General features: G+C 33.8%; 1 protein-coding gene and 1 long non-coding RNA gene across 7 annotated transcripts in view; one reads left to right on the forward strand and one right to left on the reverse strand.

Moving 5' to 3' along the window:
• SCN3A (sodium voltage-gated channel alpha subunit 3) overlaps positions 1-15,324 on the reverse strand; it is a 104,767-nt gene that overhangs the window by 38,475 nt on the left and 50,968 nt on the right. For 4 of the 6 annotated variants that reach the window (XM_038584693.1, XM_038584692.1, XM_038584691.1 and 1 more), the window contains 4 exons: positions 10,344-10,634; positions 4,361-4,708; positions 3,192-3,324; positions 1,796-2,034 (listed from right to left, as the gene is read on the reverse strand). In XM_038584693.1, coding sequence (XP_038440621.1) covers positions 1,796-2,034; positions 3,192-3,324; positions 4,361-4,708; positions 10,344-10,634 — 1,011 coding nt within the window. The remainder of the gene's footprint in view (positions 1-1,795; positions 2,035-3,191; positions 3,325-4,360; positions 4,709-10,343; positions 10,635-15,324) is intronic. The other 2 variants (XM_038584695.1, XM_038584694.1) reach the window with 2 other exon arrangements.
• The window catches only part of LOC102152710, a 68,620-nt gene that overhangs the window by 8,123 nt on the left and 45,173 nt on the right, over positions 1-15,324 (forward strand). The gene's annotated exons all lie outside the window — the stretch shown is intronic.

The raw sequence follows: 15,324 nt of genomic DNA on the forward strand, positions 1-15,324 counted from the left end.
TATAAACATGGGTGATGTTGGTGTGACTTGGCTGTTCTGATGGGCCAGTAGTGGCTGGTTAGGAAACAATGGACTATAGGAAGGTATAGAAAGGATGGGATCAGATGAGGAGTCTTGAAAATCAGATAAAGCTGTTGAACCCTAAGTACAGATAATAGATACTTTAGCAAAGAGCAAACATACTGAGTGCAGAGTCCTAAAAGTATTATTTTAATCATAGTTATAGGATTAAAAAGAGGTACCTTTAAAGAAGAAATAATGGGTCTTATCAACTTATATATAACAAATGCAGGAAAAGTAAGTAAAAATGGCTATCAGATTTCTATCTTTGAATTGGAAGGCTCTTTGAAGCTGGGAGGCTACTACTAGAGGTAACATAAGACTGGACTGAGATAGCACTTTCAGTCACATATTGTGTTCAAAGTTATCCTTGCACAACATTATGTAATAGTTGGAAATATAGGAGTAGGGCATAGCTTACGCCACAAGAGCAGATAATTCCAACAGTTGTTGAATAATAAAAACATTGAGTGGAAAACAGCCTTACTAGACATAAGTCCAGAAAAGAAGCAGACATGAGGTGATTGGAAAGATCAAGAACAATCGCTTAAAAAAAAAAAAAACCAATTCACAGGTGCCAACGATGAAGAAAATCTCAAGAATCTGGTGGGTGCTACAAAGTCAAACCATGGAATAAAGCTGAGGTCACTTACTGGGTAGACATTTATGTAATTGTCTGCCCAGTATTTCCTTTTCAACTTCTGTTGGGAATTGCTTCTCCATCTTTGTGATTCCTCGAGTCTGTCATGTTTTCACATGGATCCACCCTCGGCCTCCGATTAAACCAGAAGTGAGCATCTAACCTAGGCTCTGCCAAACAAGAGTCCTATTGTGAGAGTCTTTGAACTAGAACTGAAAAAGGGATACAGCTTTTTTTCCAGTGCAGAGGTTACAAGATGTAAAACCAGAGAGGTATGGCTGAGAGGTTTCCTGACCCAGAGACAAAAGATGAAATGAACATTTGAGCAACATCCAAGCCCTTGGTTAAAGCATTTCCTGAAGCCCAACTACAAAGTTAGCCTTTATATGGTTTGGTAGTTCATTTTTTTCTTTTCATTCTAGGAGTCGTTTTTTTATTTTTTTTTTAATTTTCCTCTTACACTAGTTTGAGTCTATTTCTGTCTTGTGCCAAAAAGGAAGCTCTCGATTAATCCTTTTCTTACTTGTTTACCCATTTCAGTTTTCTCATATAAAGGAGGAAATGTACATGTCAGCATACACATATGCAGATGCCTGTTCAAGTGATTTGAACCAAAAGTATGGCTAAGTATGGCTAAATTACAAATGCATTTTCACCCACTGTTTTTTCTTTTGTGTGAATACTACTGAAACATTTTGTTAGGTAATTCAATTTAAACAACTATGTCCTCTTTTGTACAGAAATCAATCTTTGCATACAGAGTTGCTATATATTTCCTTCAATGGACATGATTTCTTCAGAGGCTGTGTATAGTAAAACTGCATTTTTGTGGAGCCAGAATTAGATACTTTGTGTTTTTTTTTTTTTTTGGACCTATATTTTAGCAAGAATGACAGTAAAAATTTTAATGAACTTACAGCTTACCAGACACTGTGGTCAATTAGCATGGACATTGGTCTGAGCAATCAGCATTCATACCAGTTGAATTTTAGATCTTACTGCTGAGATTCCCTACACAGCATGAATGGATTTTTTTCTTTGGCCTATATCCTCCACCCCTGCCAAAGGAAATAAGTAAACTTTAAATGAACTTACCAAGTTTCCTACAGTCAATACACTACTGAATTGACCGGTCATTGGGTAGTGTTCCATGGCCATAAAGAGAGTATTTAAGACAATGCAAATAGTGATGGCAAGATCGACAAATGGATCCATAACAATTAAATTCACAAGATGCTTTACTTTTAACCATGCATCGCAGCAGTCCCAGATCAAAAATACATTGGCAAATCTGTACCAGCATGGTGGACATTTCTGTCTAGATTCTTCAAGTTCTGGGGGAACAATAAAGAGGAAGAGTAGTAAATAACAATAAAAATGAATTATTGTTACAATAGATTAAACATTATTTATAAAATCAGTGCTTCTACCTGGGTATCGAAGTTCATATTACTTAGCTTAACAAACTTGAGAAGGCAATCCTTTTAAATATCCTCACAAAATATTCATTAAAAATTTCATATAAACGTCTTTTGCCTTTAATTAAATACAGAAAACACCTTCAATTTAATACTTCAAATTAACTTTATTAGCTAATAGCTAGGTAATTATTGATTATATTGCTATATTATTTTTATCAAAGGAATTTTATTTTATTTTTTTAAAGATTTTATTTATTTGAGAAGGACAGAGAGAGGGAGAGAGCATGAGCAGAGAGGGAGAAGCAGACTCCCTGCTGAGCTTAACCAACTGAGCCACCCAGGCACCCCAAAACAATTTTTAAATAAGCTTTACAGAAATATTAAATGTATCAAACACTATTTCGTTTGAAAGTGTCTTTTAAAAAACACTGTCTAAAGCTGTGATCCTTATTAATGTGTGCAACCAAGTCTCTCTTCTGATTGTTTCCACATCAGCATTAATTTTGCACACAATGAGATGTAGTATGTCCTTTTTAGTATAGATTCAAACCTATATCTACTTATGTTATGCAAATATACTCATATCTTTTAGAATTTTAGCCTAATATATTTAAGAGAGTTGCTAGTAATTTAATGGGTAAACCTGTCATAATTATTATGTGACCATTCAGATATCATATATACCAATAGGACAAGATATAAAATGTAACTCATATTTTCTAAAGAACACATGTTAAATACTTCTTAAATAAAAGACTTATGAAATTGCAAGACTAATGTAATGTAAGAAGGTATATTCTAATTATTTAAGGAGAATATAACGATAACTCACTGACATAATATGGAGTGGGGAAATATCACTTAGTTGACAGGATCAGGAGTTACAAAAAAGGGACAGTATTAGCTTTTGTAACCAGCATGTTAATAATGTATTTTATATATCATCTACTTAGGTTTGTTATGCAGTTATGATTTTGGGTAATTGACTTTGGTAATTCTATGAGGAGAAGAAATAGTTGCACAAAGCATATAATCATGTCAAGCTGACTATCTCATGGCTTGCTTCTTACCTTCCATTGTGTTAGTCAGGATGCTAGCTATGCTCATGGCTCTTTGCCTTCCAGAGGAATCCTCTAGCATCTCCATTGAAATCTGATAAGAACTTAGCCTTCTCTTTCTGACTTCCGTTTCAGTAGTGGTGCCCTGCAAACCAAATACTGATGGTTCAAACCACCCTTTCAATGAATAATACAGCACTACATAGCATTTCTTTGGAAAATCATGCTACATGCAATTTTTCCAGGTAATAATTTTCAAGTAATAATAAAATATTGAGTTTATTATTAAGTTCTAAACACTTTTTAAAAATTATCACGATGGTAGAGTTTAACAAGAATGTACCAGTTGGATGCAATTGTATAGGGCAATTTTGTTGCAGGAATGTTTTAATTAACCTTTTGGAATTTTCAGAGAAATTCCATAAGCATACTAAAGTCATACACTGTTTCATTTCATTCAAATGTGATTATTTCTAGCTTATCTCAATGATTAATAATTGGATCAGTCTTCTCCCCCCAAAATAATAGGATCATAGTGTTGCAAGGCTGAATTGTTTTCTCTGAAGCCATATTGATAGTATTGACATATATGGGCCAATTTTTTTCCATGCACAAACACAGATGTACAATGAAATGTGTGTGCTTTCCTGAGATTATTTATTTCCTTTGATTATTTCTACAAGTCATCCTATAAGAAATCAAAGCATTTTAGAGCCATTTAATACACATCAAAACATTTTAGCATCAAAACACTTTAGCATCCCTATAATATTGATATTTGTATGGAAACTGCCTATTATCATTAGGCAGGTCATTTGCCTATAGGTCATGATAATATTTCATTTCCAGAATATGAATAAATAATTACATAATTCTGTGTGAGATTACATTTGTAATAACAATTTGGTTGTCACAGTGCCCATTATTTTGTGTTGGTAGGTCTCTTGAATTTGTGGATATAGTTTCACTCAGACTGTAAGAACTCTAAAGCATTTGAAATCTAATGGTCCCATACAAATCAATTGGTTCTAAAGATTTATTGTTTTTCATTCAATAAATCATATTATTTTCAAGGCATTTCATTTTGGGGAAGCAGAATGGTATAATAGGCTAAACCGCCCAGGCTTTGATTATTTCAGTTGGTGTGTAATGTCAGTAATAGCTAACTTATCTATTATCACCTCTGGCGGAAGTTGTCCAGTAGGTGAGGTTAGAGCTGACGGTCCACCCACCAAGGAAACCACACCATTGCAATCCACAGTGCTGTGCATCTTCCCATTTGCTGGAAGCCCTGGCACCATCCTGGATGACATACTGGCCTGACTAACGTTACTGTTGCGTCGCTCTCCATGTCTGTGCGGCACAAACAGTGAGTCTCTCCTGCTCTCGCTGTCTTCAAATGTACTGTGCTCATCATCAGCAAAGTCATTTTCAGAACCGACATCCTTTGCTCGACCTCTGAAGCTGAAAATGCTTGTTTTGCTATTGCGTCGTGGGGAAAACAGGGAGCCACGGATACTTAACAGAGACTGAGGAGAGAGCAAGGAAGAAAGGAATGGGGCAAGGGTGGGGATACACAGTTACTTAACAAAAGTCTTAATATTGCAGAATCTATTTGCATTTGAATTAGAATAGTCTTGCTCTTAAACACAGGCTATCGAGTTTATGGAGAACACATACATTTTGATATTTTTATTAAGGACCACAATGCAAATTTAAGTATAAAGAGTTTTTTTCTGATTAAGAATCCTAATTTGCAGTTTGGTAAGTGCACAACCATTTCATTTGATCTTAACTCTAATACTATGAGGTGGGTTTTGTTATGGTAATGTCATAGGTATGGAACCTGATGCTGGAAAGGAGAAATACTTCATTTTGGAAGAAGTGGTGATTAAACAAATTGTAGATGACTTTTACTCTGAAATGCTATGATCTGAAGGGCATGCAATTTTGAAAGTAAGTTATGGCTCAAGAGCGATTGTTGGCTCAAATTTAAAATATCTGGACCAAATATGTTACTTTTAGATAATGATTTAAAAACAGAACTATTATCTCTCTGTTCTCTTCTTTCGAATATTAAAAGGAAATGAGTTTACTCTGTTTCTGGATCTGGGAATAAAAGTCACAAAACTTACCTATGACGCTGTCTTCCAAATTTGCTATTAGTTTCCCAAATAGGTACTAGTGATTCCCCTTAAGAGAATATATGTCATAATAAACACAACAGAATTCCTAAGCTGCCATCTAAATTTCTATTATTACTTAAATTAAACATTAGCTTAAAAAAAAGCAAGGCATATATACACGACTTTACCAAATGTAGAAGATATCCTTCTGATCTCACTTTCATTTTATTGAAAGGAATTAGATGATTCAAAACATTTTAATTAAGGATGTTTACAAATAAACTGAGTAAATGGTTTCTGGTAGTAGAAAATGAAGATTTAACATGAAATCCATTCTTTCATCTTTTGAATAAATTTTAAACTAGCAGCACCAAATATCTTTATTCTAGCCTTGGTGATAGTTTTCAAAAACATCTCTATTCAGTCTGCAGAATCTTTGTTTACTCTCCTCATCATTAACAGTGACATTCCCCATTGCTCCCCCTGCTTGGACTTTCGTGACCTCTGTTACCTATCTTCATAGCCAGGGTTTTATATATATATATATATATGTATATATATATATATATATATGTATAAGTGTACGTATATAGGTATATATACCTACATATGTGTATATATGTGCACATACAGGCACAGACGCACACACTTATGCATACATATCCAAATGGCCACAGCAAACATTCTAAGACCTTCTCATTCTTCCTCCAAACTTCAGTATAAAGCCAAATAAAAATAATTTTAGTGGGAAAAAACGTAGGAAAGGCAGACTCCATCAAATTTATTTTTGGATCCTCTGCCTAATTAGGTCATGCTGATTTTCTTAGGCCCCATTTTTAGCTTTATTTTTATGTCTTTTCCCAGACTGCAAAGCACCAGAATAATCGTTGTTGCCCTCTGTCATAGTGATGTTCTGGAAAGATATTATTCATTAAGAAATGTACTCTTGCTTTGGATTTAGTTAGAATACCCACAGGAACTATTTCTGGTTACCCAGCTTGTCCAACCTGAGACTGTGCCTTTATGACAATCAGTCAGTAGTTAGACTGATTTTCTAGTTAATATAAGTGATCAAGAAATCAGGTATCGTGAAGACTTAAACTCAGCCCCCCAATAATAAAGAATGCTAGGGTTTTAATATCCTTAGACTCAATTTTAATTATCAATATAATACTGATTATTATCAGACTTGTGTTTCAAAAGTTTAGTGTGGAAAAAAAAGTTTAGTGTGTATTTTTAGGTCCCAATTTTTTTTGACTTGGGATTCAGTACGTAGGGGATAGGACTCTGGAATCTGGATATTCAGCACACATTCCAGGTGATTCTAATGCAAGTATTAGGAGAATACTAATTTTGTCTTACATTAATACCTAGGATAGTTCCTTGTAATCATCTTAATATACCTATGTTCAGAGACTGTCTTTGGAAACTGAAAATTAGCCTGTACGATACTGGTTGAGAGTATATTGTATGAGTGCATGTTTGTAATGTATCTGGTACATGCCTTTAGTTTGCATATTTTTATGTTGGGGTGTTTTCAAAGGCGTTCCAGAATTTTTAGTTTATTTGAAACTTGTATTCACTCTTTGGAAAGTATAATAATGGGTGTGAGCACAGCTTTCAAGGCAACAGAGACTGAAAAAGAAGATAACAAAAATAGTATTCAGAGAAAATAAACCAAAAATAACACACTAGAAGATGTAGCAAAGTAGAGGGAATACCCACAGCTGTGGCAGCCCTTCCTTCTTAGGAAAACAAGCTTTTAAGCTTTAAGGACCAAAAGACCATTTCTCTTTGCCTTAGGCATGGCAAAACATGAATCCCAGGTATCTATTTTTTTTGTTCCAAAAGGGTAAATATGAACTTTTTCCCTTATAATATTCATTAGCAAAAGGGAAAAATAGAAGAACTTAGTTCTGTAAAACACAATCCTGCATGTAGGGATTGAACTTCAAGTCAGTTGGGAAAAGTCAAGAGGAAGATGATGCAGAGAATTTAAAGATGTTCTAGTAGAAACATGTAAAGTGAGTGCTGCATTTTAAGTTAACTGTATGTACCTATCAGTGTTTTCAATAAATCAGCAACTTTACTTGGTACTAGCTAAAAACTTTCTAGTTTAAAACAAATTGTCTTGGTGTGTCCAAACAACATAGCTAAAATCTTGGAGAGGATTCACTTTCCATTGAACACCCTTAAGTAGCTTTTCATGTACTATGAACATGATTAATCTATTTGAAAATAAAATAATGTAATAAATGTAAAATAACATTTAAACATATGTGTTAGTAGAGGACAGAGTACCCATAATATGTGGCTTCTCTGCCTTGACATTTTCAGAAGATAATGTTTTGAACACATGCCATGTCCATCTTATGCTTCCTATTCCCACTACCTTCACTGATTCTCTTTACTATCACAGAGCCTTGTTTTGCTTATACAAGAAATTGTAAACTGCTTCTGGTAATTTTTGCTTGAGTTGTGTTAATGTTCCCTGTCTGTCTTTACTGGGATTTGTAAATATTAGTATTAGTAGGATCTTTCTTTTACTTTTGAAATATCTACCATCTGTATATACATTTTTCTATCTACCTATTATCTACCTACCTACTATCTATCTACAAATACTATAAAATGAACTACATATAACATATGTATGTACTGATTCTGTTTTTTTAGTATTAAAACTCTGGCTGACGCCTAACTTCTCTCTGCTCTTGCCTCTCTGTGGTTCACCGGCCTCCCAGCTGCTCACTGAGCATTCCTGGCATACTGCTGTGCCAGGCCCTTACACTTGGCTCTTCCATGAGTCTGGGATGCTCTTCAATGAGATAGTTTCTTCCTTTGCCTCCTTAAAATCTTTGCTTAAATGTCTCCTTTACAGTGAGGACTTCCCAAACCACCTTATTTAAATTTTTTACATCCATTTAATGCTCCTAATCTGGGCAGCCCCAGTGGTACAGTGGTTTAGTGCCACCTGCAGTGCGGGGTGTGATCCTGGAGACCTGGGATGGAGTCCCACGTCTGGCTCCCTGCATGGAGCCTGCTTCTCCCTCTGTGTCTCTGCCTCTCTCTCTCTGTGTCTCTATGAAAAAATAAATAAAATCTTAAAAAAAAATTTATAATGCTCCTAAACCCTTTTGTGATTTGCTTTTTTTTTCCCCTCATAGCACTTGTCACCTTCTAACATAGTTTGTTGCTTATTTATCTTATTTAGTGTCTATTTTCTTCTTTAGTATAAATTTCCATGAGGTCAGTGAATTGTGTTTTTCTTTGGTTCACTGAAATGTTTTAATTTTCTAGAACTATTTCTTTCACATAGTAGGTGGCCAATAAATATTCATTAATTGCCTGAATGAACTAATCCAGCTTCTATTTGAGCACAGTGATGAAACAATGATGGAAACAATACTATTTTCAAAAACATATAAATATGCTCATGTAAATATTACTACTGTGCATACACATTTGTGATAATACAACTACTTAAAAGTTCTTACTTTCCTTCATTTGGAATCATTCACCAATTTTAACTTAAGAGCTTTATTATTTGTCACATAAGGTTTCTATATATTGCTTAATCTCTCCCAACTCTTTAAGGTAGACATTATTACTGATTTTACAGAAATCTTACAAAAATACAAGTGACTTGACTAGGGTCACAGAACTCACTTGGGAGTTGAGATATGAACCAAGATTCTATGTCAAATGCTCCTTATCTTAATGACTCCTAATGGTCATGATAATGCTAAAGCATCAAGGTGACAGTTTAACCAAAAAAAATATGGTCAGAGAAACTAACTTGCCCAATGGAGCTTCCAGTTAATCTCAAATATGTTGTACTTATTTAAACCATACTTTATGTTTGTATTATGCAAGATAATAATTGGATCTCTTGATATTGGCATTATCTGGAGGAAATTGGTTTTTATCTTTTAACTTCTTGTGTGTGCACAAGAATTCTCACAACTGTGAGAATTCAAGTTATTAACATGGAGTTTATTTTTTTAATTTTATTTAAATATTCAGTACAAATGATAAAATAAATACCCATTGATAACTTACATATATTCTTTCCTCCCAAAAGCCAAACACTATGCTGAATTTGTGCTTATTATTCCAAGTTTTTAAAAAAGTTTTTGTTCTTTATAGGAAGGATATCATACCTCTTGGTTGATGTTTAGTTTTTTCTTTATGCTAATTATATAGAGTCCCTCAAAGCATTATTTTTAGGGTATAATTCTGACCCAGATTAATATGAAGACCCATATTATTAGAAGAGTTAATTTGTGGCACATAAAATCCTAGTGGAACCAAATGGTGTTCAAAGTCATAGCTATACTTATCACAGATTTCATAATTGTTTACTCTTTACATTATGCAACCTATAAAAATGTATTAACAAAGAGAGTTAAAACTACTTTCCCTCTTTGACTTGAAAATATGCTGAAGAACTGTGTAGTTGACATTAAGTTAGAGCAAAAATAGACTGTCTTCAATTTAGGTCTCTTCCAAGAGCATTTTGGTCCTCATTTCATTCTAATGTCTCATGGCATGACACCATGTCAGCATAATCGAGACTTACGACAGCATGATTCTCATATCAAAAGATCAAGGCAAAATCCAGAGACACTTTTTTTAAAAATTAATACATATGTTGTAATGATAGCCTCAGATAATAAAGGCAGACACCTATATGGAAAGATAAGTTCATTTGAGGTCTCAAAATGAAAAAGGTAAACAAGATATTGCAAAACTCTCACTGAAGAGAGAAGTCTGATAGGTTAGTTTTACCGACCCCCCCAAAATAGAAGATGAAGAACATGGTCTCAAAATAGTGTATGTTTAAAGCTGATTGCCTTAAAAGTTTTAATGGTTTAATAAAAGTCTCCTTTAAAGACAGCTTGTGATAATCATATTAAATGTTAGCTATCTGTCACTCATTTATATCAGATATTATAAAAATATACCAATGCCAAATACATAATTACAAAGCAATAGCAATGACAAAACAAATGGAGCACTTCGTAGAAGACCATACCTGATGTGGGGAGTAGAATTTCTTGTCACTAGTAAGTCGATTTCCATCCATGGAGAAAAGGAAGCTTCTTCTTTTGACACTGTCCTCAGATTCAGATTTGGGAAACCTGTCTCCCTCTCCTTTGTTGCTTCCTTCAAGATGCTCTCTCTGTCTTCTTTTCTTTCTTCGATTCCTCCACTCCTTAGCACTTTTGGAACTTAACTTTGATGCTTCTGAAGAACTTTCCAGGAGCTCTCCAAGCCCACCTATTCCACTGAAATCTCTTGAAGCAGCTGATGCAGCTGCAACCGCCTGTTGAAGACAAAGCCAAGCACTGTGTACAAGATTTGGAAATGATTGTACAAATGTTGCCATTAAAACTATTAACTATATGTAAATATTGTGTCTTCTGATCATTTCATTGTGTCTTAGAAGTTTATTTAATAATGACAGTAAAACAGTATAAAGCAATATGCTTAACCTATGCATTAAGGCAAGAAAAGTCTGTTTTGGCACATCTCTTGGAGAATCTAAAAAAAAAAACCCCACAACTCTTTTGAGATTGCTTTATTTTCAAGGAAAATTGCTCTCTTAAAAATATCTCCTACATTTTAAAAGCAAATGTTCTCTTAGTGGTGGTTCGTTGGTCTGATTACTATTCCAGTTCCTTCCACAGGCTTGTTCTTCCCATGTGTGATGTGAACAACTGAGTGGTATTTTTTCCTTCTAAATCTAGGTCTAAGATTTTTTCTTTTTTCTTTTTTGTGAACTCAAAGCATTTAAAGTGTCCACTGTTTTACTACTAGATAGAAGTAGTGGGAGTAGAGTGGCTAGTTGACCTCTTCATTTGATTTACATTCAGTACTATAGTTCACATCCCGGAGGTTATGTTAATCTCAGAGATTAACATGATTAATTTATTACATAGCACTTTTAGTTTTAAAGTTTTTAGTATTTATAAATTACCTATGATTATTATAAATAATAATAAATGATTAACCTGTCAATCAATAAGTACCTGAAATAATCATTCAAGGGATTATGAGATCTTCTTAAAATATTTTCTATTTATGTTTCAGCACTAAGTATACTTAATCATTTTGAATTTCTGTATATACTAAAGAAACAACCAGCTCTAAGGTGAAGCACAGCAAATTGTTTTGTAATGAATAGTATTTTTAGACTGGAAATGATCTAACCATGACTAGAGGATATGAAACAGTGATATAGTTCCTATCAAAGCTGAGTTCTCATTAAGTATATTCCTGTTTTTAAGTATAATCATGGAAGTGGAAATGATTAAATTATGAGAATACTGGTTCAACTTGTTATATATGTCATTACTAAATACAAACAACTCTAATGTACCTGCCCATTTTGTTTTATTTTCTCCACTAGATATATGGTAGAAAAGAATTTTGTCAAATGCATTTGTACACATTGCTTAGTATGTCACCTGACATAAGTGTCTAGTAAATGTTTGGTGAGTAAAGATGAAAAAGGCATTATGCCGTCAATTGTCTGAGTCACTGGGGTAGGAGTGAAGAAAGAATAAGATATATAAACTTGAATTTTCAAGATCTCATAAAAGACAATGTTTCAGAATAGTCTGTATAACAAACATTTTAGGAAAGAAGATAAAAAAATAAAATAAAAAATAAATAAAAAATAAAAAATAAAAAAAAGGAAAGAAGATAAAACTATAATGAGTTCGACAACAGGTGCTTTTTGGTTTTTTCTTCCTAAGGAGAAACAAACCCTCCACAATAGCTTCCATTTCCGAATCTCATCTCAACTACAATTACAAAGAAAAAAAAAAGTTTAAAACTAAAGGTGCTATAAATATAAAATTATCTAGGATTGGAACCCATGATCCCGGGGATTGGAACCATAGCACTACATATAGTATTAAATATGTGTGTTGGGCTAAGCAATGTAAAGTATACATTAATAGTAAAACAGATATTTATTTATATTGAATACTATATTCGATTTAAGACTCAGTGTAAGACATTACCTACAATTAAATGGAACAATTATTCAGAATTTGGGTATTTATGTTATTACATATTTTTTTTTTTAATTTGAAGAGGCAGAGTAAGTGAGAGAGACAGACAGATAGAGGGCACCAGCAGGGGAGGGGGAGAAGCAGCCTCCCCATGGGAGCCCTGATGTAGGGCTCCACGCCAGGACCCTGAGATCATGACCTGAGCCGAAGGCAGACACTTAACCAACTGAGACACCCAGACGCTCCTGAATTTTTGATTGCTAGTATCACTTCTAGTGTCATCAGTAATGGAAGATGAGAAATATTAAGGGCCTTTTGTAAATATGAATGAGGCTAATGTAAATATATACAAAATGAGGCACTTATTTGTAGCAAGTTAAATCTAGTCATGTAGTACTTGATATACAGGAGATACATAGTATACAGCACTCATTGAAAGAATGAATATACATACATTTATTTTTATCCAAATAAAGCCTTTAATTTTCTTTTCCACTTTGTATACATGGTAACACAGTGCAACACACAGCGTTAATCATTTATTGATTTGTCTGTAGTTAGAAACAAAGGAAGTTGTGGTAACATTCCTTTGCAATAATCCTGAAACTCATGTTCATTTAAATACTTCCGGAATTTGTTTTGCATAAAACATGATTTCCCTACCTATTCTGGATAACAGTTCAAATAACTCAAAACTAAAGCATTTCTAAGGCAACAATGGTAACCTTCCGACACAACACATTTTCTGTGTCACTCATCAACTCAAATCTGTCACTTGTTCCACTGCCAGTGATTTGCTGATTCCCTCAAAGGCAGATGTTTCCTGTCACCTCACATGTCTGTGTACCTGTTTCTACCCATCTCTGTGACAAGGCCAATGTCCTGCTTACTTAGAGTATTGCTTTCACTGGCTTGATGAATTCCTCCTCTTACAAATAACATATATATGCTTAATATTTACTCAAGGAGTAACATTTAGTTCTTATAACATTTCTCTGTGATTCACCATGAGCTCTATAACTCACTGTATCTGTGTGTCCTTTAGAAATAAAGCCATGTGATTACTTGTAATTATATTTCACTTTAAACATAAAATCCAGTTTAAAAAACCCACTCAAAATTACAAGACCTTAACTAAACATGTTTCAATCTTACCTCTAATTATATCGGCTCTTCTAAATGACAATATTTTAAATATTGTCCCAAAGCTTACTATTAAATTTTTCCTATCTGACCTATATACACTGCTATGGGATATGTTGTGTTGGGTACCATTAGGCTTTTAAAGAAACAGTCATGATGATTCAACATAAAACTGTTTTTTTTTTTTGGTTGAGTTTTGTCTTTCATCATCCTTTAAAGTTACACTTGATTTGTGAGTTCACTGAGCTTAGTTATTTTTTCATGTCTAAACAATGACTAGCATTAGGAGGTCCTTTAACAGATTAAATGAAAATAGAAGTGATGCTAGGCTTCATGAAATCATTGGCTAAATGGTACATCTGAAAAGTGATAGGCGATTAGCAAGACATAGGTTACAGTGGAGCACCGATGATCTCATGGGTAGACTATGTCTCCCTCTCTGCCTGCCTCGAGCACCTTCCTCTTTTTAAATATTGGCTGTTTACTGGGCATTGATACCTGTGTTCTCATTAAGGGGATAAGATTGCATTGGTACTGTGCCATCCCAGTCCATGTTAAAACACTGGGATCAGTTATCCTAAGATCAGTTTAAACTTGTGTACGTATGAAGCTAAAGGTGAGCCAAATCATGATTTGATCACTGGAATCCAATACGTTTTAAGTGACAAGAATGCACATTTTTTAGTTGACCTAATTAGGATGTAGATAATTAGATTCTTTAAACTTCTAATAGGTACTGTGCACTTTTACTTCTAAATTTAAAAGATTGTACTCTTCTAATTGATGCTATATTTTACCCTAAAGTGGCTGAATTTCAGAATGTGTTCTTACTTCTGTACTATGGATCTGTGTAGTATTTTCAAGCACATTGCTTTGTCTGTTTTTGTAAATGATAAATAGAATAATCTGATGCTTTAAAATACATTTATAGGGCAGCCTGGGTGGCTCAGAAGTTTAGCACTGCCTTCAGCCGAGGGCATGATCCTGGAGACCCGGGATCAAGTCCCTGCATGGAGCCTGCTTCTCCCTCTGCCTGTGTCTCTGCCTCTCTCTGTCTCTCTCTGTGTGAATAAATAAATAAAATAAAATAAATACATTTATATACAATCTATAAATATTATTTCCCATAATATTTAAAATTTTGAAATAATTTGCCCTGTAAATAGCTAATGTATTTCATTATTTTACAAATGTGCTTTTTGTAGTGATCCGAAATAAATTCTTAAGTACTTGAAATGTAGCAGATCTACCAAGCATGAAGTATATTTTATAAGATTTTTAAGTATCACCAAACTTATTTATAGCTTTCCTTATAAAATCACTAAAATATAACCATGATATTACTCTGTATCCAGTGGTAAGATGAAAATAGCAAAGCAATCATGATCAACAAATGCTAAGAATATGGTTGGGCTGTGTAACCAGCTAAACAATTCATTGTCAAATCCCAGTCTCACCAAAAAATGCCTCAAAAAAGGGCTTAATTATATGTTGTACATCCTCAAAGTAACTCAGAATTATTAAAAACTTAAAATTTGACCCTACCCATTGAATCCGTACATCTCTTGTCATTCAAATAATGCTTTAAAAATCTGGAACCGTCAATCTAAAAATAATCACTATGTATCAAAAAAGTCATTATGTACAAAACTTATTTGGACTACTGCTTCTGGTTAAGATATAGTTAATAGTGATTTACTCTCTGTACTGAAAAAAAACCACTAAAACAGACAAAATACATGTAACACTGCATTAATAGGGCATTGAGTGGACTGTTCAAAAGGATCTTCACTCAGTGGTAGAGAATAGTTAAATTAGATGCTCCAACTAGTTCTACTTAAAAAGTCTTTA

Source organism: Canis lupus, chromosome 36, assembly GCF_011100685.1.
Source record: "Canis lupus familiaris isolate Mischka breed German Shepherd chromosome 36, alternate assembly UU_Cfam_GSD_1.0, whole genome shotgun sequence".
NCBI classification, from domain to species: Eukaryota; Metazoa; Chordata; class Mammalia; order Carnivora; family Canidae; genus Canis; species Canis lupus.